The 27,636-nt window shown below is 39.1% G+C and overlaps 2 protein-coding genes across 6 annotated transcripts in view; both read right to left on the reverse strand.

Moving 5' to 3' along the window:
• The window catches only part of Pip5k1b (phosphatidylinositol-4-phosphate 5-kinase, type I, beta), a 294,854-nt gene that overhangs the window by 203,857 nt on the left and 63,361 nt on the right, over positions 1 to 27,636 (reverse strand). Inside the window, exon 1 of one of the 5 annotated variants that reach the window (XM_013516346.1) lies at positions 25,140 to 26,010. The exons of 3 other annotated variants lie outside the window; for them this stretch is intronic. The gene's annotated coding sequence lies outside the window, so the exon portion shown is untranslated. Of the gene's footprint in view, positions 1 to 7,478; positions 7,498 to 25,139; positions 26,011 to 27,636 lie in introns of those variants that run through there. One more of the 5 variants, XM_013516347.1, reaches the window with a different exon arrangement.
• Positions 26,030 to 27,433, reverse strand: Fam122a (family with sequence similarity 122A). The gene has a single exon (XM_005388575.2). The coding sequence runs from the start codon at positions 27,295 to 27,297 to the stop codon at positions 26,434 to 26,436; it is 864 nt and encodes a 287-aa protein (XP_005388632.1). The 5' UTR covers positions 27,298 to 27,433; the 3' UTR covers positions 26,030 to 26,433.

A 27,636-nucleotide genomic window follows, 5' to 3' on the forward strand; every position in this document is an offset into this window, starting at 1 on the left:
TTATTTAATCATTCAGACTCTACTTGATTTTATTAATCAGCTTTCTTATTGCTGAGATCCTTTGTCAACTTCATAGCTAAATACATCTCAAACCATATTTAATCTACAAATAAAGACAAGAGCAAGTTTGTAACTCTGCCCTCCAAAATACAGCTATCATATGTACAACCAGAAATACAGTAACCCCTTCCCAAATCTCAATAGCTTCAGCATTTTTCAAAAGCCCAAGTCTCTTCTAAGACTCAAAATAAATTCTTAGCTGTGACCCTCTGTAAAAATAGAAAACAAGTTACATAACACCAAGGTACAATGGCAAAGGGTGAACATTCTCATTCCAAAAGGGAGGACAGAGTGGATATAAAAGAATCAGACCAAAGCAAGACTAAAATCTAGCAAGGCAAACATGAAATCTTGTAGCTGCACATCTTGCAAATCCTGTAGTTCCATACTGGGACACATGATAATAAAGTGTGAGGGGCTTGGGCAGCCCCACCCCTTATGGCCTTGCTGGTTGCAGCCCATATGGCCCTTATCTTGACTGGTTTCACCCTCAGGTTGTAGCTTTCTTCAGTAGAAATTTTATGTTCCCAGCATTTCCAACTGCCTGGAATCTCCTCTGCATCTTTGGCTTCATTTACAAAGCTTCAAGCATTACTCTCTCAGGTGCTCCTTGGTTGGCCTCCCAGGGCTTCTAGGGGGAAGCCTTCCTGACCCTATAGATCTTGCATTGTACACGCCAGTAAAACCACATTACGTGGACAAGCCAAGGGAAGCTACCAGCTTGAGCAATAGCTGGGCACCACAGGATGATGGCTGCAATAGCCTCTGAGTGCTTGGTTGGTTGAGCACATTGAAATAAATCTCAGACAGTCAATTCCTTAGTAGGTGCTTCTCAAGCAGAAATTCCAGGGAGTCTCTTCTCAAATGAAATGTTTACACTTTTGTACCTTTGAGCTTGCAATGAGTCCAGTATTGCTAATTCTTAAGATGCCATCAAGTCATTTCTCTTGCCCTGGTACAAAGTATTTGCTTTATTTTTAATGGCACTAATATCTTTAGCAGACATACCTCCTTTGGCCCCAACTTTACATGTAGTTCCTTTCGGACCAAAATTTAACTTTTAAAAAAATTTCCACTCTGCTATTTCCCTCTGATTCTTTTTATAAATCTGACTAAAAGCAGTCAGCAGTACCCATGCCACAGCCTGAAAATGGGCTGTCTTGAAATTTCCTCAAGATTAATTAGTATACCACTCTTAGTCTCAGTCTTTTGCAAAGTCTCAGGACATGGAAAAATGTGGACAAATTTTCTTCCAAGGGGTAAAATTCACATCCTATAGTCCAAATGCAACAGAGTCCCTATTCCCAAATGAAACCTCCCGAGTCTTATTTTTTTATTGTCCATAATCCTATCAGCATTCTAGTCTTCTGAGTTGTAACCAGAATCACCCAACAGCCTCTGCTTCCTGCAGTCTGAGGCTTCTCTAGCCCAGTCTCCAAATCTTCCAAACTCCTGCAGCACACCAGCTCCAAAGACTCCTAAATGATATGGCCAAGTACAGTCACACCAACAGCTCTACTTTTAGACATTTACCCTGAAGCATCCAAGGTTTCAGATGTTACCTAAAAAGTTATAAGCACACTTCCTGATTACTCTTTCCACTTTTCTTTATTAGTCAGCTTTCCTGTCACTGAGACACAGTATCATACATGCCCAATTTAAAGAGAAAATATTTAATTTAGGTCATGGTGGGAAGTTTTCAAAGCAAAAAAATCTCACTGTGGAAGAATTTATCAGAGCAAAGCTGCTTAGTTCAGGTTAGTCAGAAAGGAGAGCAGTGGTAAAGTGCCAGAGAGGAAAGAGCAAAGGATGCAAGATCACACAACCACAACCCATCCAGACACACCCAGAATTGTGGTGTGTGCTTAAGCCAAATAAGTTCATATATCAGGATTAACAGTCACAGTGCTGTATGAGAATCAAGGAGAGCTATACTCAAGTGTTTTCGTGATGCTCTGATAGTGTATATGCTCACATTTCCTAGTACATTTCTCAAAAAAGAAAGCATTTAAAAGATAATTTGAGTGGGCTTTTGTCACATCTGCATGTTATTGTTAATCATTTTTGCATTAATTATGCTCTTCTGAATTCATGTTCATTATCTGACAGCAAAAAAATTCAATGATTAACTCATTCAATAAACATTTATTGTGCATTACATGTCAGTCAGTGAGCTTGGCTCTCAGGCAGTAATGACAAGATAGGCCTTAGTCTTCAAAGAAGTCATATCAACAGGAGAGACAAACATGTGAACAACTAATATGACACGTACTTTACTCTGGGCTTTTGGAGGAGGTACTGTTTAAATTAGCCTGTGGGGATCATAGAAAGCTTCTTATATGAGGAACACAGAGAATGGATTTAGAACAATTTTCCTAGGATAATAGTTGAGAAGGGGCTGGGGATTTAGCTCAGCGGCAAAAGCGCCTACCTGGCAAGCGCAAGGTCGTGAGTTCGGTTCCCGGTACCGGAGAAAAACAAAACAAAAACAAAAACAAAAACAAAAAAAATAGTTGAGAGATAGAGGGTAGGAAGGATGCCAGATACCATATTGGATTGCTTAAAAAAAGATACAGGAACACAAAAAGCATACTGAAACTTTTTCATGGGTATACATCACATTGTAAGTATTTACCCAGGAAGATGATAAATGTCTAAAATGATAGATATGCTAATTACCCTGATTAGAGTATTATACTATGTATATATACATTAAAAAACTTCATTGTACTCCGTAAATTTGTACCATTATTACATTCCAATTAAAAGTAAACTAAAACAAAACATTTACCCTGAAGGATCCAAGGTTTTAGATGTTACCTAAAAAGTTGTAAGCACACTTCCTGATTACTCTTTCCACCTGTGATCATAAGTCCTGTTCAATCTTTTGCCTGAAAAAAATCCACAAAGTGTGACAATGTACATGGGTTCATGAAAACCTAGAAAGTCATGCTCAGGTGTAAACAGTCTCTGGGAAGGCAAGAAGAATTACCATTCTTTTCATGTGCTTAAGAAGAGGTAGGGGTATTCCTCAATGTGATTTTTTGGCATTGGATAAATATGGTTTTTGGCAACCATGGATAAATAATATCCATGATGAAAGAAGCAGAAAAAAATTAAAGGTGTAAAATATGATGGGCCATTTTCCAAGGCTTAAATCTGAGCAACAAAAATAGATTAAACTGAAAATAATCCTTGACAAGTTTCCAAAGTTAAAAATGCCTGTGTTTTTCAGATCAAAAAAAAATCTGTTATATTAAAAAAATCAGTCTCAGATTCAGATTTTAAAAAATAATACATAAACTCAAAGAAATGCAGAAAATCTGTACATTATATATTTGCACAGTCTGTTACACATTTGTGTGCTCAAAAGCTATAAAAACAGAAGCATGTTGTCTTATAGTCAATGTAAACCTTCCCTATTCTTATTGATGAAATAATTTAAATAAGGCTTATTCTATGTATCATATCTATCTATCTATCTATCTATCTATCTATCTATCTATCTCTCCAAGCCACTGCAAAAATCAATTCCAAACCATGGCACCTGCTATGAATCCAAATGGAGACCAATCAAAACAAACTGCAGGGCTCTTATATTCTCTCATAAAACACATTCATCAACGCTCAGAATGGCTCTTACCAAGTGAATAAACAGAATAGCTATAAATGGTGATGACAAAAGGCTCAGCATAAATGAACCATTCATAATTCATTTTCCCAACAAAGGTTATCCTAAAAGAATTCATAAGCCTTTTCAAACCACGCCTTTACTGCAAATACTGGAGAGAATAAAGTTGCTAGTGAAAGCAACCATGGGGGATGTGTTGTTTTCTGACCAATGTGTTTCATGAAAACACCATTATTGCCTGAGTGCCGCCTGTCTTGATTTTTATCCTAAGTACACAAAGATCTAGTATGTTTGTGTGTGCTTGGTCGTAGTGTTGGAGGTGGAGGGAGAAGCCAGGAGAGTGAATACATATGTAGTAGTGATATTTGGTATGTGGGAAACAAACATATGAAGATTAATTTTAAGAAAAAAATTTCTTCTCAGTCATATCCAGGATGATCGTGAGGAATCTCAATAGCTGGACTTGCCTCTGTAAAATTCCTAAATTCTCTCTTCCTCAATTTGCACTAGACATTTGATATCAGGTAGACTTCACCATACTGTATTTTTACTGCATGGCATAATTTCTCCTTCTTTGTTTGCTACAGTATGCTTTTCCATTCACATTTTTTTCTCAGCTATTTTCCTTTTCTTCCCTTAGAGTATATGCCTCAGGGATTATTCAATTGTTAAAATAATTTATTATAAAACATATGCAAATAAAGCCAGTTATGACTGACAGAGAACTGCTTGGTCTCAGAAATAAATAACCAAATCTATTTGTCTTTGTTCTTGCACCAGTCTACAAAATATTTATGGGTCTATTTCAACTTCTATGAGAAAATCAGAGCAAGTTTTCCTGTGGCCCAAAGAACTTTCTCTGCACAGGTGTCAAGGACTCTAGGCCTATGGGGAAGCTTGAAGAAACATGGAGTAGAAAGGACCATAAAAGATACCCATTTGCTAGAGAGGATGGAAAATGTTGCCAAGAGCAGGAGAAGAGTGAGCCGGACAAAAATGTTCAACCAAATTTTTTTTAAATGCCTTTCTATGGTTCTAGGCTAAAATTAAGCTTAATTGGCAGCAAGCAATCAAAGTGATTTCCAATGGAGCAGCACAAATACGAATATCTAGTTGAGGAAGAACTGTATTAAAATGACCACTTATGATATACTTCTAACCAGAAGGGTGTTAATTTGCTCATTTATTCCAGGACTCCTTTATGGTGGTACTTTGGGGGAATACAATAATGAGCAAGACAGCCCTGTTGTCAAGGCACATAAAAGAGAAGCCAAAACACAAGCACATGTAATAATGGGAGACTTTAACAGGATTAGAAGTTAATACTTTTACTTGGCTTTTCCTCCAACAAGGATTCAATCATCACAGTCAGAGGGCTTACATGGAATGTTCTAAAAATGCAATAAAAGTTTAAAAGCCAAAAAGCATACCAAGACTGAGAGATCATAAATCAGCTTTTAACCACTGAATATTAAATATCTCAAATGTTTGACATGTGCTTAGTTGTGCGCAGGTTTAAGACATGCTGGGCAGGGAGCTACTTTCAAGGAACCAGCTGAACTAGAGAATCAAGACTCAAAGGAGGAATGTGGAGGTAAGGGAGGAGTCAGAGGTTGAGGGTGAATATTCTTTAAGAGTGGGTGAGATGCCACAGCAGGGAGGCAGGGAGTGATCTTGGTATGTCTGGTAAGAGACGAAGATGTTCCTGACCTGGAAGGGGAAATCAAATGGAGGCAATGATTAGTCACAGCTAAATGGGCTTGGGACGGACCCCTGCTGGAAGCTTTTGAGTAGGAGGCCAATATGATTTAGACAAAATAACCGTGCTTAAGAGTAGCCAAGATGAAATGGAAAGGAAGTCCAGATTTAGAGAATGAATCTACAAGTTGCTCTAGCGGTAGTGGGGATGGATTAAAAGAACAGAGAAGAGCTAGCAATGGATAGGAAGGAGCCCCTTGTGGAATGGAAACATTTCAGCAGCTGGGCACTGACAGGGTCTGGGGAGTAAGGTTAAATCAAAGGTGACTGGGTATTTAAGCCTCACCAACTACTGAAGACAAGGAGATTTCTGAGAGCAGCTTTCTTCCTGCTCCCTGCTAACCCTTGCCGCTTCTACCCCAGCCAAGAGTGCATGGAGGATGGACACTTGACTCAGGCTAAACCAGTGGATTATCTGTCATTATGAAGAACTTTTTGTACAATGCTTGGACTGAGGGGTTTAAGAGGTATTGGTCTTGGATTTGTCAGATCGGGTAGAGACAGAGCTAGCCAAAATCACAGGACAGTGAAAGTAACAACTTCGCAATTTCATTAGACTGTAGTGAAATGCACAGAAGAGGCCCTATGTTTACAGACAGGCAGACAGACAGACTGACTGACTGACTACTACAGCCTAACAGCTGTGTGGTATGAAGCTATATCTCTAGCTAGCAATCTGGTGATGGGAAGGCCCCATTCCTCACAATACATACACCATTCATTTGAGCTCTTTGTGGGACTTTCTAACCTTTACGGCCAAACTCTTCTTACTAAAACAGAAAATGCTCTCCATGAGTTGTCATAAGCCAGGCTGAGGTCATCGCCCAACCTCCACCTGTCACCACTCCCTCTGCTGAGCCATATCCTAATGGGACAGCTGATGACAGCTTGGTGGTCAGAGGAACAGGCTGTGGAGTTGCACTGCCAGCTTCAGTATTGATGCTACTGCCCACCTGCTAGATGTGCCCCTTGAGCAGCTCCAAGTCTCGGCTTTTTTATCTGAAAGCAGGGAGCACAGCGCCTCTCCGCAGGCACTTGTGAGGAGTGCCCTAAGGACACCACTGCAACATCCTTGGCACGTGGTACGTACGCTACACGTGCAGCATCACCATTATTTTTGTCTCTCTCAGCAGAAGGCACACAGGAGGTGGAGTGGATTTTATCACCACTTTGCTTCTGATTCCTTGCTGCTCTAGAAGATGCTCTGGGCAAAAGAGAGTGCCTGAGCTCTGCTCTGGCTGCCCCACAGCCATTTCCCGCACTCGAGGTGAAGATCCTCTGGACACTTGGCTCCGGGCTTCACATGCTTCCCCTCGAGTCTCAAGAGGGCTGCCTCCTCTACAAGGTGGCAGGTCCTCAGCCAGCCTCTTGCCTGGACTCTGTGTTTGCACTCCTTGAAGTTGCTTTCCATGACCTAGGCTGCCAATCTCCAACACCTCTCTCCTTGAGGACTTCCTGGGGGAACACACTGCTTCCTCTGCCGGGCTGAGCCAGCCCTTGGTCAACACTCTCACATAGGGGTTTAGGTGATCCTAGGCTACGTCTGTCTCCGTCTCATTAATAACAGTGATTACAGCTAATAATACACATGAAGCACTTCCTTGTGCCAGATACTCTTATAAGTGTGATATGAATTAACTCAGTGAATCCTCCCAACAACCTAAGGAATAAGTTTCTGTCATCAGCCTCACTGCTTGGCTGCAGAGAAGGCAAAGGCAACAGAAAGGTTAAACAACTTGCCCAAGGTTAAAAGTTAGAGCTGGGACCAAGGATGGGAATGCACAGTGTCTAGGCTCAAAGTGGTGCTCTTGACCACTTGGCTAACCCTGCCCATTTAAAGAGTTTGCTTATTTCCTCAAGTCTCCTGTATGACCCTCTCTGTATCCTGCCCTGCCCCACAGAGAAATGATAGTCTCCTCCAGTCCTGCCCATCCCACCTGAGCACTCACGTGCACCACAGCCATCCCCCTCCCCTCGGGAGTCTCTCCCTCTGATAGCTATGGTGTGCTCTATGTCCCCCAACACGCACCTGTCTCGAGTTCTCTCCCTATTAGCCATTCTTTTTTCAGGGTCTTCAACTGCTTTCTGCCATCTGGTGCTTTTAAGGATATGAGCATGTTAGCTCTTTCCTATAACCCTTACACCTGGCTCCTGACACCTTCTTCAACTTGATCCTCTCCTCTGGCTTAAGCCTTGCCTCACCCCCCTTACATTTAAGGTGGAACTTTTCAAAAACACTAGTGTAGCCTGCTCAGCTTCACTGCGTCCTCCACGATTCACTCACAGGGAGTGTACAGTACACATTTGGATTATTTATTGTTTCATTGCTCAGTCCTTTCATCAATCATCTTCCTTGACTCCTCTAAAGCATTGGCACAGAATACTGGCACACAACGGGCTGAAATATCTTGGCAGAGTATGTTCATTTCATACAGTTGAACTGATGAAAGATCAGCCCTATTCCACTGAAGGTCCCTCTTTCCTGGGTACCTAGCATGGCCAGCACGGTCACTTGCCTACTCCTACTCCCATTCCTCATGTTCTTTATTAACAGAACCCTGTGATGAGTTGTCAACCATTACTTAAGTAAATTCAGGGAAACTTGGTAATGAGGCAAGCTCGTGAGTATTTCTGCCACTTATTATATTCTCTTTGTCCTTTCTCCCGTGAGTGGTGGTAGACCGGAGAGTGCATGAGCAAGGGCTCCTTTCATGCCTGCCTTCCCCCTACCTCTCAGCACACTTCTTTGTTATCTCTTTGGCAGGCTCCATCTTCTTCAGCTGCCTCTTAAATATTTATATTCTTCAAGACCTTTTGTATTCTTTTTTTCTCTTTTCCTCTGAATAATCTCCTCCATTATTGATGGATTCAATTGCAATCTATTTGGGATGATGCCCAAACAACTCCTGAGTCTATGTCTTTTCTGGAGCTTGGGTTTTATATTGCCAGTTGCTTTAAGGGTTTCTACAATATGTTACAGACATGATAAATTCCACATTCTCCAATTACAGCTTGTCATATTCCACCCCACTCAGAAAATGCTACCATTAGTCACTTAGTTGCCTAAGCTAGAGGTCATCCCAGCTCCTCCTAAAACACAATCTCCCCACAGCCCATCAATCTCTTTCTAATTAATCCCTTTAATGTTCTTTGGCTGGTTCTTTCTCTGCTTTTTTCATGCTAGTATCTTAACTGAGACCTCATCACTTTTTGCATACTTAGGAGGCTCCTTCAGCCTCCTAAGTAGTCTGCCTCTCTGGGACACAATATTGCTACAGGGATTTTTCTGTGAACAAATCGTTCTATCCCATTTTCCTCCTTTAAAGTCCTGGAAGGGCTCCACATTCCTTCAGGGAAGATCTCAAAGTCTAGGACAGTCAATGACCTATCATGACTCGGCCTTTTCACACTCACCTCTCCTTGTTTTGAGCCCACCTCTGCTGTGACACTTATCTTAAATAATATAATTATTAGTTTAAATTTCTTTGCTTTCCTCTACACTATCAGCCCCTTGAAGGCAATAACCCTCTTCTCCTCCCCTCCTTTTATCTCTCCTCCCTCCCTCCCTCCCTGCCTCCCTCCCTTTCCTTCCTTCCTTCTTCCTTCCTTCCTTCCTTCCTCCCTTCCTTCCTTCCTTCCTTCCTGCCTTCCTTCCTTCTTTCCTCAGTCACAGTGCCTGGCACATGAACAGCCACAAAAGCGAATGTTTAATGAATGTATAATAAATATGTCTCTTGTACTACCTGAGTACAGAAAACATATCTTATTTTTAGTTTTCATATAATAAGTCTATGTTAACGCTTTCTTCTTTCCTTCCTTAAGTATTGAATAATAAATGCATAAATATTTAAAGTGAAAAAATGAAATGAAAAACCAAGATATTATGTAGTGTCCTTAAAGTCTTCCATAAAAGAATAATCTTCCCTTTTTTCCTGTCCTTTCCTTTTTTAAAATTATTGTTTCAGGTTCATTTCATACAATTTTCAATTTCTACATATGAATTCTTTTGGAATAATAACAAAAATGATTAGAAATGCAGCTCATACCTATTACAGGCCTATTGAGTAAACAAAGAAAATCACTAAGGTGCTCAAAGTGGAAAGCTGCTTCCTCAACGAGAAATGCCCACAGTTCATCTGGGAAGATGTCTTCTGCTGATACATTCTGTGTGCCATTCACCTGCTGACTTCACTGTCCATTCTCTGGTTCCAGATTGGCACAAGAGGTTGAGATACGCTTTTAACACTCGGGGGCAAACCTTATCATTCATTCCATCAGAATGTAACATAGCACTGGTCACAGACCAAGGAAAAAGAGCCCGTGTTGCACCCAATTTAAAACAGTGAAGACTTTTCGCCCTGACGTTGGGCTTATCTTAGCATGTGCTGCTCTTGGCATTCCAACCTTATGGGGTATACCTATGGTATTACAGTTTCAAAGCAACCATATTCATAATTTAAAAATTAACGCTGGATTTTCACTTATTTCTTTGAGGAGACTCAATCTGCCTTGACCAAATCTACTTCCTTCAAATAGCATACTAAAAGTGCATGTGTAACCTTCCAATCTTATTATAGCATGCCAACTCCTATGGTTTGAAAATAGGAAAGAAAATCCCAAGTCTTCAGTTTGGGAATACTATATTTCAAATCCCACCCATCAGGCTAGCTGCCTTGATGTTTACCATTGTGCTGACTGATATCCCAGTACTCCACATACCCTCCTTTCTGAACATCAAGCAAGAGGATAAACTTTTAATTCTAAAACTTAGCTCGACTGAAAGAAATCCAGGAAGGATCTAACATTGTTGTGATTATTAGTAATCCAACAGGAAAAAATATGTGCTCTTTTCCTAGCACTAATACAGCTAAATCTCCCTGGAATGCTAAGTTCCCTCATGCCCAGACTTGATGTTTGTTGTGGATAATTTTACTTTGGGATTTTCATTATTAAGGACTATGTGTTGGCTCAGGCAAAGCACCTAGCCATGCTGCACAGTTTCCCTTTATCCCAAGTCAGGCAGAGGGGGCAGGGCGCAGAGCAACAGCATGCCATACCAATCGGGTTGTTTACCAGGCTACCATGTGGCTAGCATGTTCTGATAGGGCTAGAAGCACTGGGACAAGGCCTGGAACCTGCGACTTCAAGACTTTTCTACCTGGAGTTTTTGAACAAGGTGGGAGAAGTTGCAAATATGGTGAAACAACTGCTCAAAATATTCTGACACTGGGAATACTGATGGCTTAAGCTTCTCAAGGATTTAAGGATCACGAAGAACTTGGGGTGTTGGAAGGGGGGTTACTCAATATCTCATTCTCACATGACCATGGAAAGCCTAGGACACCTTTGTTTGAATGACAAAAACATCCCCTGTGACTTAGCAAGAGGATACCATCCCATTGTAGAAAAATGAGAAAGAAACATCTTCTGTGGTCAGATTTATTCCTGCTAAGAAAAAGGTCCTTTCTCATGAGCAGTTGCAGAGCATAGTAGCTGAGTAAGGGTTGGAAATCAGTCTCTATTTGGCCTTTAGCAAGACATCTGTGCATGCACAAACTGTAGAATCCTGCTCGGCAGCCCAGCGCCCTCCTGACACAGAATTCACCCATGGATGGTTGACTCAAATGGCATTTCAAAGCCATCACTTATGCCAGTGCCAACGAAGGGATCACACACTCATTCCGCATAATAACCACAGAATTCTGGCTTATTGTTTTACTTCAACATCCATGCATGTACAGGCCTTGTGCTAGATGGTGGGTGAAAGGTATGCTACAAACTTCAAGGACTAGCAGTCTAAGGAAAGACCCACCCCTAACATTTGCAGGGCCCATCGCCAGGCCTGGTGCTACATACCTGTAATCCCAGAACTCTAGGAGGCTGAGGCAAAAGAATTGTAAGTTTGAGCCTAGAATGGATAACTAAGTGACTTAGAGAGAGACTCTGTCTCTAAAGAAATAGATAAGTAAGCAAGTAAGTAAGTGGCTGGGAAGATAACTCAGTGCAAAGGCCCTGGGTCCAATTCCTCATTACTAGGGGAAAAAAGTAGGCCCACGTCTCAGTCAGAGTGAGAGTTCTCCTTACTTACTGTCCTTAAACAAGGCACTTGCTATCCACAGTGCTATTATCACAATCAGCATCACTATTTTCAGTTCTTCAGATGAACTGACCTGAGAACACCAGACTTTTCCATGTCTTTTTAGAGAAATAGCTGTTTGTGCTTTTATTTTACTCATTTAAAATACCACGTTATTTTTTTGATATATTTCAAGATTTCCTTATATATTTTGGGTATTAATCTCTGATGAGATATACGGTTGATACTTTTTCTCATTCTGCAGGTTTCATTCTGTTGAGTGTTTCTTTTGCTATGCAAAAAGTTTTCAGTTTGATGCTGTCCTACTTGTTTATTTTTGCTTTTCTTCTCCTGTGCTTTCAGTGTCATATCCAAGAAATGATCACCAAGACCAGTGTCATGAAGCTTGCCTTCTGTTTTAGTCTAGGATTTTTAGTTTCAGGTATTAAATTTTGTCTTTAATCCACTTTGAGTTGTTTGTTGTTTATGGGGTAAAATGAAAGTCCAGTTTTACCCTTTTACCGTTGCATTTCCAGACTTGCTGCTCTATGAAGAGAAACAGTCAGCAGAAGGCCAGAGAAGGGTCTTTTAAAGTACAAGGTCAGGGGCTGGGGATTTAGCTCAGTGGCACAGCGCCTGCCCCGCAGTCTCCTCTGATTTGGGTATGACGCATACCCAAATCATATCATAAATGATGACAGATAGACAGCAAGGTAGGAAAATCTGGAGTGAGTGTTTCTAGGATACAGGAGCACCACTTTGTAAAAGGCTTGGGATTGGGAACACAGTACCTACAGGAAATTTCCATTTGTTTATCGGTGGAAATAAAGGGATACATGTTGGGAAGGGACATGGCATGAATCTGGAATATTCTTCAGGGAAGGCCTTGGGTGTTGGGCAAGGGCATTTAGGATGCATATTTATTTTTTCTGTGTGTTTGATGCTGGGGATCAAACTCAGGGTCTTTGCATGCTAGGCAAATACTACTGAGCTACACCCCAGTCACACACTAAAGCATTTAGAATAATAGAAGAATCACCAACAAGGACTTCATTCATTTTCACTACTGGTTCATGTCCTAAATTGAGTCACTGAGGAGCAGAGGACATGCACTACAGGTAGTGTTGCCGAAGTATAACTTATATTCCAAGTATGTTTTCAATTAAAGCCAACATACTGATAGGAGGTACTGTTACCTCACATGCAATTTTAGCTAGATTCTAGACCTTTTCTTATCTTTTTGGAAGGAAAGATAATCAGTAATGATTTTATTATCTTTCTTTTGGTTGCTATTTCTCCTTGCTGTAATGTAAACTCCATGAACTCAGGGGCTTAATATGTCTGTTAGTAACTACAGATAAAGTTGTTACTTAAGTTCAATGTCTGGCCCATACTAGAGATTCAAGAAATATTTACCAAGTGAACAGTTTTATAATCATATTAGAAATTCATCCCCACCACAAGTTTTTTGTTAACTAGGGTTTGAAAATTTAGAAAATTTCCTTCTTTATAAACAAGTTCAAAATTAATAAAGGAATCATTATAATTAATGAAGTTTATTTCCAAGCTAGGCTCTAATAGATTATTTTCTTCAAGTATGTGAAACTTCACAGGGAATTAAAAATAAAATTGCCATGACGTAAATTCATTTATTTAAAATATCATGACAGATAATATTACTATATATGTTATTTAATGTGGAAAATAGTTAAATAAGATCATTATGGTTCCTTTACAACATATCTATATATTCTAAACTCCTATTTCTTTTCCACTATAACTCTACTTTGTTTGAAATCTCAGAATGTATACCCCAAGGTATTTCTAATACAAAGACCAACCAATGTACACAGTGACCTTTATCATATTTTGGAGTATTATTAACTGTACAAAAATTTAGCAGACAATGAAAACTATATAGTCTTTAACTATTCTACCTTTGCATCACTTTGTGACTCTGAAGCCATAATTTCTAAGCAATTTAATCCATGGAAGGAAAAAATAGTATGTCATCAAATAAGAAGTAGTTACAAGAACATCTTATGCCATTTCCATTTCATCTAATTTTTCAGGATCAAATGACTTAACAATTTCCTGACAAACAACAAATAGGTTCTTTTAAATACCAGAAATTTAGAGAAATAAGACATTCAATTAGAAAAACACTCACAAACTTGATCCAAGTAATCTTTATAATTTAAATGAACATGAAATTCTTGTTTGCTAGAAATGCCTAGAATATATTTTGTTCTTTGGAGATGCTGCTTCAAACTCTGTTCTTTTCCTCCTAGCAAATGCCTACTTACTTATAAACCTGCTCTGGAGCTGCTTTCTCTGTAAATATCTTTCTATCTCCTTTCTCTGGGTTACTGAGGATCTTTAAAACATATTTATTATATATTCCAACAAAATACTATAAAACATTGAAGATTTTTAAAAATATGTATGTGCTCCACCAAGAGAGAATTAGGAATTTGCTCTCCCATTATAATCCCAGCCCCAAGCACAGTGCTAGGTACGCACGTAGCACATGTTCAACAAACATTTATTGCAAAAATGAAAGACCAATGCGTCCAGTTTATGACTCCTCCTAAGCTCTTTAAATATGGAGACCATTCTGAATAATCCTAAAACTAACAAACAGGATGTCACAAAGGATTTTTGTGCTATTTTTCAGTGTATGAAACAGAAATGCTAGTTTGGATGTAAAAATGCTAGTTTTCTGAGATGTCTCAGTGGGCAGCCAGAGACAATAACTACTATCTTAACTAATCTAGAAAACCTTGGGATTTCAAGTTACCAGACCTGTGAAGATGCAAACAGTGGTTGACCTCAAGTCTTTGGGACAGATGTCCAACCTTGTCCTCCTACTTCTCAACCCCTGCCTCTCCATGCGCCAGTCTTTCTCCACTGAAATGATGTAAGGATAACAGATCTCTCAGCAACCGCAGTAACCCTGAATTATGATCACTCTGGATGAAGGAACAAAGGTGTCAGAGCAGGATATTCCTAATGACATTATCGAAACTCTATAGTTTAGATCAACTGAGGAAAAGGCAGTATTAGGCTCATTAAAAAACTGAAATACAGGTTATTCTCAGAGAATAATTTTTTCCTAGTTACATAAGAGCTCCAAATATGATTGTAAAATAAATCACTAAAAATGGACTCAGAAAGGAATCTGTAAAAATGAACAAAACTGAATTAAAATTTGCATGTCAGCTATTTTATAGCAAGAAATATTTGTAGTCTTTAAACTTTAAGTTTCATCATATGTACATCAAAATATTATTTGAGGGGAAAAAACCCTGCAGAGTCAGTAACAGTCAGTTAATAGTAATTATAATATGGTATATCCGTAGAACAAAATATCATGCAACCACTAAAATGATGCAGAAGTATACTTAAAATAGTCATTGCATATTACATGGAAAAAAGCTGTATATGGAGCCAAAGACGATAGGATGCTATTTTTATGTGAAAATCACAAATGCATAGTATTTAATCATAGAAAAAGTCTGAAGCAGTATACATGGGAATGTAACACCTTAGGGAAGAGGCCATTGTGCTTGTCATATATGAACATTTATGATTTTTCATCATTAGGAGGGCACTTTTTAAAATCTATTTGGTTCTTTCATTTTCATTTTTTTCCACCCTATTACAATACATGGCTTATGAAAGTGCTTAAAATGCCATTTATGTCCCTCTCCTAATTCTACAAACACTGATAATTTGTATTAAAATTAAAGCAGATTTCTGAATTCTGGGATATGAAAACCTGAATGAGTAGGGCAAACCTAACAATTTTCATGAATGTCAGCAAAACTAAAAGGGTCATCAAAATTGCAACATCGCTCCCCTAGAATACAAAACAGGAATGTTAGTCTGGAAGATTTGCTAAAGCTAACACTTCGCCAATGTGCACATCAAGACACGCACGTTGCAGCTTCCAAGAGCAAACATTCCACACATATCCCAAGGGCTATATCATCATTAGTAAATACACACTGAGTTCTTTCTATAGATGAGAGTTGTTATTAGGAGAGGTAGGATAAACAACTGTTTTCTTTCCTTCAGGAAATCTACCATAAAGATAGGGGATTTTCATACATGTTTTTTCTTTACATTGTCATTTATCCAAGTTATCTGTTTTTAATAAATAATTTTAAATGCATTCTCCCTTTCTAACCCTTATTACTTTTTGAAGCAGAAACTACTCCCGCGTAAGAGATGAGAAGACAGAGGCACACAAAGATTAATTTACCTAAAATCACAAAGCTGGGAAATGGGAGAGGTCTAGGTCTGGAATGTAGTTCTAGCTCATCTTCAGAGGCTGAATATTTTAAACTACTGACACACAACAACAACAACAACAATAATAACGTAAAGGGTACAGGCAATAGGTAGTACAGTGACTCAGGAAAAACAATACTACCTAAAGACGGAAGAATTAGAGGGTGCTCCATGGCACGGGCAGTACTTGATTGGAGTCTTGAAAGATAGAAATGCAACATTAGAAGAGATAAGTAGTTCCAGAAGAAGGCATTCTTCTCTCCTGAGTATGAATATGGTTTGGATGTTTCTGAGTCCTCCTCTACAAGGATCAGCACGGACTGTCCAACACACAAAAAAGAATCTGACACTATTTTATGATCGGAAGAAAATACTAACAATTCAAAATGAGGAAAACACTTGTTCTCTCTTATCATTACTGGTCGTCTTTTCTCCCACTGTTAAGCAATAATTATGAAAAGAAATAAGGAAAAATATCTGTCCTTAAATAAAGCCTAAGAGGACAATGAACTACTTTCTAAAAAATTCACAGCATTCACTAAAGAAGAAAATGTCTCTGGGTTAAGAAACTGGGCCAAACTTGCAGAAATAATTGTGTCATGAGTGTGGAACTAAATTTCAATTTATAAGCGGAAAAAAGCCACCAAGGAAAACAGGTGACAAGAGAACGCACCAGACAAATCCACAAAGCAAGTGACTCGGTAAGCTTTTAACTTGAGCCGTTTACTCACGTTTGAATAAAAACACTTAACTTACAGATTTTTTTGCCCCCTCACAAAGCATCAGAGCAGGAAAGGAAATAAAATTGTTATTTATTTTTGATTTTTTTCCCTCAAACCATAGTGATACGTAAGTAAAGGAATATTTATTGTGAAGCACTTAACATTTTGTCATCAACAGGGGGACGGTGATGACCTTTTGCTTTAGTTGCTCCTTAGCCTCAAGGACCTAGAAGATCTCCTTGCCTTTCCTCAGCCATCTGGCTGCCCTGGATTCTGCTGACTCTGTCCTCTCTAATTAGGCTTCTCTCCCACCACACCACTGACTCCACTCTCATGAAGGTGACCTGTAGTTTTCATGTGACTGAATCCTGTGTTCAGTGATCACCCTCACCTTGACAGATAAGAGGTAACTCACTGGATCCCTCTCTCCTCTTTCACACGTTTCTTTCCCTTGTCCTCTAGGACACCATACTTGTCTTCCTATCTCCCTGGATGCTCCTTCCCAGTCTCTTTTTCCTGACAGCTTAATGTCATAGTGTGCCTAAAACTTAGTTATCATTCTCTTCTCTAGATACTAACCCTTCGGTAATTTTATCTACTCTTTTGACTTTAATTGCATCCACAGGCAGATGACTCCCAACTGTGCTTTTTCAGTGCAGCTCTCTTTCCTGAATTCTAGACTCAGCTTTTTATTTGCCGTCACCACTTGAGTCTCTAGTGAAGATGGCTTACTTGCTATATCCAGAATTCTGCCGGGCATGGTGGCGCATGCCTGTAACCCCACCACTTGGGAGGTTGAGGCAGAAGGATTGCCATGAGTTTGAGGCCAGCCTGAACAACATAATGAGACCCTGTCTCAAGAAACAAATGAACCAAAAAAAAAATCCTCCTTATCTCCACTGTAACAGACAAAATAAAAACAAAAACAAATGAAAAACAAACTTACTCCATCACAAAGTTTCAATTCACTTGATGGCAACTCCAACACTTTCAATTGCTCAAGCACAAAACCCTGGACTCATTCTTAACTTTTCTCTCTTTTTCTCATGCTACCTTAATCTACCACCAAAATCTGATGGTTCCACTCACAAATATATCTAGGATTTAGCCACTGGTAATCCTCACTCAAGCTATAATCATCTGTCACCTGGGTTGTTGGAAAGTTTCCTATTTGGTCCTTCGGTTTCTACCCTGCCTCTCAGAGTCTGTCCTTGACCCACCAAGGGTGCTCCTTGTGAAAATTAAGACAGAGCATGTCATCCCTATGCTCCAGTCCTACAATGGCTCTCTAATTAATTCGCAACAATCCCCAACAGTGATGACCTTTCTAACTCCCACCCAACTATTTTCCCTTTCAGTAACTCTGTACCCTGACCTCTTCACATTATGTATGTACTTTATGTATATATACTCAAACACACATATATAACTGCCTCTTCCTCCACTCTATTAGAATACAGCAAAATGTGTGTTCTACAGGGCAAGTGTCTTTGTTTTGCACACTGAGACTAATCAGTAAGAGATACATAACAGATGCTCAAGTCACATTTGCATAATGAGTAATTGTTTAGTCTCTTAGCAAGCTATAAAGAGCAAAGTAATGTGACTCGGATTTGTTCTCCTTTAGAAAGAATCTTTCTAAATTCCTTTCTTTTAAGAAGTGTGTGCCATAGTAAATGCCTAATAAACATTTGTTGAATCAATTTCTAAATGGTACTGTCATTATCAATAAAAAATAAAACCTCACCACAAAACAATGTATACTACTAATTCATAATGTATCCATTCATTAATTCATCTACCCAATATAAATTTGAGTGACTGTAGTATGCTATGCATAGGTATTCAGGACAGAAGTCATAAGGTTAGTCTTTATTTTCACATCAGGTGAAGAGATAAGAAGCGATATAAATACACTTCAGCCTGTTATGAGTTTTTATAAATGGAAGGCCTGGGTACAACAGGATCACAAAACAAAGCCCCTTCAGAAATGAGGACCATCAGGACAGTTGTGCCCCTTGAGCTAAGTTTTTAAGGAGTTACCTAAGGAAAGGGGTTAGTAGGAAGGGTGGAAAAAGGAGAAAGAGTGTACTAAGCGGAGGCCATGGCTTGTCTGCAAGCACAGACACTATTTGGGAGCATGAACTACAGACACCCCAGCATGGCTGGTGTCCCTCATTCAGGGGGTGTGTGGAGGTGTGGAAGTCTTCCTTCACTAATACTGCGCACTTTAATTTAATCTTGTAGTTAAGGAATTGTCATTAAAGTTGTATACTCAGGTTTGCATTTTAGAAATATCTTGTAGCACTGTGTGGTAAATGAGGTCTTGAGAAAGACTATACAAATACATATGAAATTTTAATTCAGAGTTAGGAACACAGTAGAAACAGGTAAGAGAAAGAGCTCCAAGAATTGTAATTTTTGTTTTAAACTATCCTGACAATTATTAACATTATTATTATTATTTATCAGATTTTTAGAGGACTCAAAGCACAGAATACTAATGGAAAGAGGCCCAAAGAAATTATTGAACAAATCCTAATTCAACTTACATGTAAGTGAAGTGAAACAGAGTAAATAAACATTCAAGAAAACCACTGTCAGTGTCACTCTGCTTGCTCACCAGGGAGCACCAAGTGATAGTCCAAGGGAGCATTCACAGTGCCAAGAGAAATACCGAATCCATCCATCATCTCCTGGCTCCCACTCCTTCCCCAGCACCTCATATTTTTCTTTCTAAAAGATACCAATACTGAATAGCTACTTGTCATTCAGAGTTCCAGTAATCCTCCTGGCAGGCAACAATAAAATCTTTCTTTGTCCTTAAAGCAAGGGGAAAAGATTGCCTGAATCACAGGAATGACTACCTCAAACAATCATTTTGCTTTGCTAGGACAAAAAAGATCTTTCTCAATTGTCTTCTTTCACAGCTGCCTTACTCTGTAAGCCTAGAGGTTAGTTTGGTTTGGGGACCACTGTAGGCAACTGGAAAAGAACCAGAATGATCCCTGGCATTGCTATAGAACAACTTTCACAAGTAAGAAAAAGCAATAGGTTCTCTGTTCTCTAGTTTCAGTTGTGCTGCCTTAGAGTTGTTAAGGAGTGACTTCCACATTTCCACAAGCATTTAGTCTAGAAATTTAAAAGGGAAAAATAAAAATCATGCAGAGATCCTACATAGAATTATGTGGTACTTCTCTTTCAGCACAGCACTTGAAATTTGCAACGGTGATACAAAATCAAGGCACAGAACACTTTATGTAAAGGTCAGCAATACCTCTGTGTGTGTGTGCTTCCATAACTGCAAAATCAAACCTATCTAAGAAAACTGATGAAAGAAAATCTGAAATAGACAGAAAGCTAAATATGACTGCAGGCCCACAGAAAAAGGTGCATAAGGTAGGTCCTTTGTGTATGCGTGTAACTCATGTACATTTGGGTAGCATGCATCAGACTCCAGTATCTGATGTTATTTGCCTAACTAGCTATATGTAGAAGCAAAAGCCACTTTTGAGGTGATTTTTTAAAATAGTCATTCAACTTTTAAAAATGGTACTAACCTTTTGGAACAAAGTGTGGCTTTCAATTTGTTTCAGTAAGTCAAGGACATGGCTATCTGAAACTTCCTAAGAACCAATTCATGAATGCCTTCAAAGGGAAGTTTTCTTTTTCTGAATTTTTTTTTCCAATGGCAAAATGACAGTCTATGAAATAAAGTTAAAATTTCTCAAGGATTACTTGATTTTTTCACCACTAGGGAAGGCTTTAGTACAGAAAGAAGCCAAACTTGTTATTATTTAGGTAATAAGAAGTTTGGGATCATTCTTTAAATCATGTTACTTTTTCTTTTAAAGAAATGACACAATTTTAATATGCAGAGGTTTTTTTGGAGGGGAGGGGGGTAGGGTCAAACTGATTCTTCCTGAGGAACAATACAACTAAAAATAACAAATCAATTTCATAGCATATAAATAAAATATAACAAAGATGTACATGTATGTATATATTTAACAAAAGTTTATGCATATTTAAAGGAAATAATAAAACACTAAGATTTGTGGTTTGGCTATTTCCTTGCTTCAGATACATATCCGTTAAAATATGTAAAACACAGTGATTTCCTCCTATACACTTTTTTTAACCATATAAAAGAAAACAATCCTCTAGATACACTTCTCTAATAATAGCTAATATATAATAAACATAATTTGAATCAGAACAGAAGCAGCAGCTCCAACAAAATTAACAAGTTGTTCAGTAGAAAATAGGCTTTATCTCAAATATGAAAAAAAATACCATTTATCAGGAAAAACAAAAAGGACCTAAATTCAAAAGGGAGAAAACAGGAAGTAATAGGGGCTTGAAAAAATGTACTTGCTTTCCTAGCCTGTAAAATAGGAGGAGAATATTCACAGCATGTGCCTCTTCGTACTGTCATGAGGACTAAATGAACTCATACATGTAATCGCTGAAAACAAGGTCTAGGTCCATAATGAGTGCTCAGTACTGACACTAATTTTTATTATTAGCAAAAACTCTTATTATTAGGCCATCTCTCACTTCCCACCTAGGAAGGCTCTCTTGAAGGAATCACAATCTTCTGAGTATATGTCGGTTGCCAAGTGATCATAGCCTTATTTCACAGAGGAAGCACTCTGAAGAAATGCTCAAGATTTCTAAAATCTAGAGGTAAGATGCAGTCATCAGAGAAGGAACAGGGTTTCTGATTTGCAAAGGGAAGGCAACACCTAAAAAGAGGAATAAGGCTTGTGCTCCATTTTCCAGACAGCTGGACTTGAATTAAGCACTGGGACTTATGAAGAGAAATGTCTGTTCAGTACAAGAGAGACTTTTAAACATCAAAAACACCTTCCAAAAGGACAGGTTGCCTTAAAGGGCAGAGAGTGTGCTGTTACTGAGTGTCAAAGTAGGAGTTTCATCAATCAAGGATGATAAACAAAAGATTCCTTAGCAAAACTATGTGACAGTAATGGTAATCATCACCCACATTAATGATAGTTGACAATTCAATAGAAACTGCTTGGGGGCTGGGGATTTAGCTCAGCGGCAAAAGCGCCTGCCTGGCAAGTGCAAGGTCGTGAGTTCGGTTCCCGGTACCGCAGAAAAACCAAAAAAAAAAAAAAAAAAAAGAAACTGCTTGGCACTATTGCTTATGTGCATTACATATATTCACGCATTTAATCTTTACCACAGTCACCTGGCTCTGCAGTCTTACACTGTGAACCACCACGATACACTGCCTACCACCCAGCTTCAAAATCCTGAGCAATTAGTTTCTCTGTGTTTCTACTTATTCATTTCTAAAATGATAAAAATTAGATTGTGATAGAAATTAAATGTATTAATACATTTGTCTGGTGCCTAGAATAGTGCCTGACACACAGGAAGTACTTTATTATCTTTTATATAGAGATTATTTCAACTTCTAAGAAAAACTTTTACTTGGATGTCAAAGAATTGTGTCTTGGCTACTGTTAACAATGTGACACAAACTTCTATCAAGTAATTGGAAGTCAAATCTTGACTACGAGGCTGTTTCTCTAGCTAAATAAAATCGGTCATGAAAAATAACGGAAAAACTGATATAGTGACATCAGAGTCTCTGTATACTTTGGCATGGCTGATCATAAGGTAGGACTTTGAAAAAACTGGCCCAGTGCTCCACCTTCTATTGACTTTTCTGACCACCCTCAATGGGCTGGCCAATCATTCAAATTACACTTTCAGCAGAACCCTTATATACTGGACTTTAGTTCCCAAACTAATTCTCAAATCTAGTCAATTCGACCCACTTCCTTTGTACCTATTATCTAAATGCAATATGGCGTCCAAATGGCCCAATAAACTCTGACTTACCCTTATGTCACTCTTTTACATCCAGGTTCTGTGAGCAACATTAAACCCTTATTTCATCAGGCTTCCAAATCCACTGAGGTCCTCACCCACAAATATGCTAGATTCCTCAGTAATTAAGACACAGAAGCAACAAGGTAAAAGTTTGTTCTCCTTGCTGTCTTCCTCTGTATCCCTGAACTCCAATAGCAAATCAATTTAACACTGACATCTTTACCTAGCCTTTTCATTCTCTTCCTGATTTTAGGGAGGAAAAAAGTTCCATTCCTCCCTTCCAAGGCCAACACTTTCTTCTGTTCTCTGATACTACCCAGGAATTGTAGGTTACATCATCTTAGTTCACTGTCTGGCAACCATTACTGTCTTGCAGCTCACTTCAATGTTCAAACTTTTCTACTAATGCATAAACATACCCCCATAAGGAAGAAATGTTGTTTTACTTCTTTCCCTAAGTTTTGACTCTTAACCCATTTTATCGCCAAGTATCTCGAATGGTCTCTTACTGTAGGTATATACTGGTGGGCTGAACTAAAATAAATGTGAATCACTGGAAAGCAACCTGGTACAGGTTGCTCTTGACTACAATCTTTTAAGTACACTTAAAAGTTCTGGTATCCATCAGACTTGGGTAATTGTTAATTATTTCTTCCATTTATACTATGTTTTTATTAGACATAAGAATGAAAAATATACCACAGAAGTTTATTATATATGACAAACTGTACTTTAAATGTTACTTACTTATGGACTTTTGCACAAAGTTTATAGATTAGCAATATTAATACCATAAAAATGGTTTCTGAAGGACAATTTTTACATGAGCTGAGGAGTGATTAAAGTAATGAATAATACTACGATAATGTAAATTATATGAACTTTTAAAGCCTTAACTAATTTAAAACTTACCATCTATACAAAAGAATAAGCTTAGAGAAATAAAGGTTTCCATGCACTCAGGGGAAAGAATCTCATAAAATAGGACAGAACATGATGTATTTAAGAAGCAAGAAAGCCAGTGAAGGTGGAGCACAAAAAGCAAGGGAAGGAAGAAGTGAGGGCCAGATCCCCCAGGGCCTCATAGGCCAGGATTAATACTTTATAGTATATGCATAAGAAAAATAGGAAGCAAATAAAATGCTTTAAATTGAGAGATGGGCAGATCCCATCTGGAATTTTAAGAGGCTAACTCTAGTTGTTTTAGAAAGAATGAACAGGTAGCTGACCAAAGTGAAGGGCGTCTGGCAAAAGTGGGAGTTAGAAGCCTAAGGAGGAAATGACAATACCCTGGATCAGGGCTGGCAGTAGAAATGAAAAGGAGAGAGATTCTAGATGAAATCAGTAAGATTTGGTGAGGGATTACATATGGCAAGAGAGATGTCAATGACAAGTTGGCTTCCTGCATTTATATACATATATACAAGGAAATGCAGAACACATCTTGCACAATATATACCAAATTGTTAACAGAAGTTACTTAAGGGAAAAGATGATGAATTTTTACATAATTAAAGGTAGATTTTTTTAAAAAACCACATATATAGATGTCTACATTGTTAAATATTTTAGTCAGTAGGTATACATTATTTTCATAGTTATCACACACAAAAAAGAAAAAAAAGCATTTCCTTGACTGAAATGTAGGAATATCATTTTAGGGAGAAGGAATAACCTACTGAAAAGCACAGATACATGGCATATTTAAAGAATATCAAGTACATGACATATGCAAAGAATATCAAGTAGTCCAGTGTTTGTAAAGTAAGAAGAAAGAGTAGGAATTCAGATGGAGAGGGCTGACACTATTTTAGAATATGGTTTTATCCTGAAGGTCTTTATAGATGAGGCAAAAAAAAAAAAAAAAAAAAAATTGATTCCCTAAACTGTAGGAAATGGGGAAGCATGTAAGTTTCAAGCAGGCAAGTGGGAAAATCAAATCAAGTTTATATTTCAGAAAGATCACTCCAGAGCCAGTGTGAAGATTGGACCAAAAGAGAGGTAGAAAACAGGAAGATCATTTAGACAAGAATTTAAACTAAAACAACAGAAATAGAATTGAGATTCATTTTAGAAGTAACTGACAGGATTGGGTGGTTAAACTGGATGTGACACATACAGAAAATGTAAAGTCAAATATGCTTGCATGTTTTCCAGTTTTGGAAAACAAGACAGTGATAGTATTAATTTAGCTATTACAAGCACAGGTTAACTGTGGAGATAATAAATTTTGTTTTGGAGGTGATTAAAGTCCCTCTGGCTAAAGCAGGTCAAGGTACCCAACAGGAAACTGGATATATAGGTCTGAAGTGAGAAACAGTGTCAGGACTGAAGCACACCAAAACTACCATCCAGAACAGAAGACTGTAAATGTAAGGACACAATCTTACCCTTGATGTCACTGAAACTTGAGGCAACTGTAAGAGTTGACCAGTTCCATTTATTCTCACAGTTGTAAAAACTCCACGTAACTGTTAAAAATCTCTATAGGCAATAACTTAAAAAAGGAAATTGGAATTTTGATCTTGCTCTCTTTTCTTTTTTTACCCTCTCTTTGTCTCCTTTCTCCCTCACTCTCTCTGTTAAGGAAGACAGATGAGGCATAAGTAAATACAATATAAAAACCACTTGCTATTCTTAGTAAATATTTTGTCTTATTGTAAAAGACAAAGGGAAAAGCATTAAACAATTCTACCTTTAACAAAACGTAAGTAAAATAATGATTTACCTATGTGACTCTCCACTGTTTCTCTTGCAAATCATCAGTCCTTAGTTAACCAACATCCCCAAAGCAATCAACTCCAGCTATAGCTCTAACCACAGAGCTTAAACAACTCACAGACCTTTTTGTTGCTCACTGTCAGAAACCCGAGTCACACTGTACCTTTGTCTCACTGATGGTGCCCTAGTTTGGTGGGAGGTGGAAAGGAAAGACCTGTTGGCAAGGAAACAGCTGCTTCCTTCCCGGGCAAGGGAAAACCAGGCAGGTGACAGATGGGCAGAGCAGAAAAGCAGCCAAAAATTGCCCTGGCTCCTCATTGGCAATAATTTTCAGAACTGAGGCACGACTGGGTATTTTAAAGTATATCAGTGACTGAAAGAGTATTGTCTGCCTGAGTGCTTTGCTTAAGTTCAATAGGGCTTCCCACACATCTACATTTGAAAAACTTTTAAATCTGAAGTGGTACAAAGAGCCTTGCCTCAGCTTATACACAGTGAGCTAAGACTGCAAGGCACTGTCCCATTGCACTTTAGGATTATACCTAAGAGAATGCACTTTCTGGTTAAAAATATTTTTTAAAAAAAATTTTCACTTTCTGTAGTTATATTTGTATGACAGTAGAATTATTAAAGTTTCATTAGAAAACATTTTTCTTAAATATGTTTACTTCTATACACTGAGTTTAAAAGTTATGTTGCAAACTTTTATAATTTGTTCTTTTATCATTTCCCCTCCCATCCACTTCTGTACCCAGAAAATTAAAAATCCAAGGATTCCTGGGTAAACAGACAATTGGATTGATATAACATATTTTTAAAAAAGCTGTAAATAGCTATTTTTTAAATGGAAATTAGCAATCGCTGAAAATAACATTAAAAATTAGTGTGGCCATGAAATATGAAATTTTAAAACATCAGTTTACTATACTGATTAATTCAACATTTATATTTTCATCAGAACTTAATAATCCCATAAATAAATAGAGCTCTCAATTATTTAAAAAAAATCAAGGGATAACATATGTATTTAGACATATTAGCAGCGTAAAATGTATGCTTCAACACACTTATTGGGAAGAAGTCTGAAAATATCACTACACTAAATTCAAGGGCATCTGCAGGAACCTGACATAAAAGTTCTCTAAAGTAACATTTCAGGAAATTCCAAAAAAAGAACAGGAGTCAAATAGGAAATAGTCTCAAATTAATCGACAAAGTTCAGTGCTTGCTCCAATTTGATTTTTCTGTCTCTCCATTGCAAAAACAGAACAGAACAAAAAAATAGTTTCAGGATGGGTGAATCACTTAGATGAAAGTTCATCTACTGGAATAAAGGGAGAGGCCGCTTGGGCAGGTGACACAGGAGAGTCGGTGGTAGTGCTGACTTTCGCTGGTGAGTTACAAGAAGATCCCGCACTGCTGTTGTTTCCATCGAGGGTGTCAGAAGATACACACACACCGGGGTCTGACAGCTGTGCAACGTCAGAAGAAAGCATGTTGGTGATGCCCTGGAAAAATCTCTTTGGCTGATACTCAGTTTCCATTTCACATTTTCTTTTCAATGGTCCAAGAACACTTGGTCTAATGCAGTTGATGGGACTCTGGCTTCGCCGGGTGGTAAATCGGGTAGTTGGGCTGGGAATAGGGCTTGGAGGCAATCCATTGCTACTCACAAAACTTTGCAAGGAAGGTGAAAAACACTGCTTTCCGATTCCCCGGGTAGGTGACGGTGCTGGTGACACTGGAATGAAATCGATGCGCTTTGGGGAGGCGGATTTCTCCACATCGTTGTCACTCAGACTGAAACTTTCCTCCCAGGAGTGGCTTATCTGCATTGCGGTCTGCACCTCGCGCTCGTGGACCGTCTCTCGGTTGATCAAGTCCATGCCCTCCTCCTGTTTGATCTGGTGCAAGCGGCTGCTGTGCATGCGGACCGGGGAGGCCGGTAGCAGCAGGCCGTGGCGGCTCGGGAACGTCGTGCTGTTCCTCCTTGCGCTCGGCGCCTCGGCCTGGAACACCGGCGAAGTGTCACTGAGGCCGTGGATCAGGGGGGCGCTGTTAGACCTCCTGAGGCCCCCGCCGCCGCCACTGCTGCCGCTCTCCGCTGGGCTCCCGCCCGAACCCGGAGGCAGCTCCAGATCTAGCTCCATCTTCTCCTGAGCCATGTCGGGGGCAGGGAGGCGGGGGCGGTGCTCAGTCAAGGCCCTAAGACTCCCATTCCCCGCAGCCCAGGCCCACCACCGCTGCGCTGCCTCCCAGAATCTGTCAGCGGGCTCGCCCCTCTGCGCATGCGTAGCCCTCCGCGCAGGCGCTCTAAGACATTTGTCCTCAAGGCGCCTGTTTAATGCGTAACAGCGGCGCCGCAGCCGTCGGGGGAGGGGCGGCTAGTGGTTGGGCCGCCGGGCTGTGTTTCCCTTCCGCAAATAGCTACCGAGCTCAAGCTCGCGTGAAGACACGTTGATAAGGTTATCGTGTTCGGGTGTATATTTAAACAAATATAAGCC

The sequence above is a fragment of the Chinchilla lanigera genome, unplaced genomic scaffold (genome assembly GCF_000276665.1).
Source record: "Chinchilla lanigera isolate Chin_1 unplaced genomic scaffold, ChiLan1.0 scaffold00033, whole genome shotgun sequence".
Classification (NCBI taxonomy): Eukaryota; Metazoa; Chordata; class Mammalia; order Rodentia; family Chinchillidae; genus Chinchilla; species Chinchilla lanigera.

Bases quoted from the DNA above. Each gene is read 5' to 3' on its own strand.
- Fam122a (XM_005388575.2), bottom strand. From the start codon at position 27,297: ATGGCTCAGGAGAAGATGGAGCTAGATCTGGAGCTGCCTCCGGGTTCG.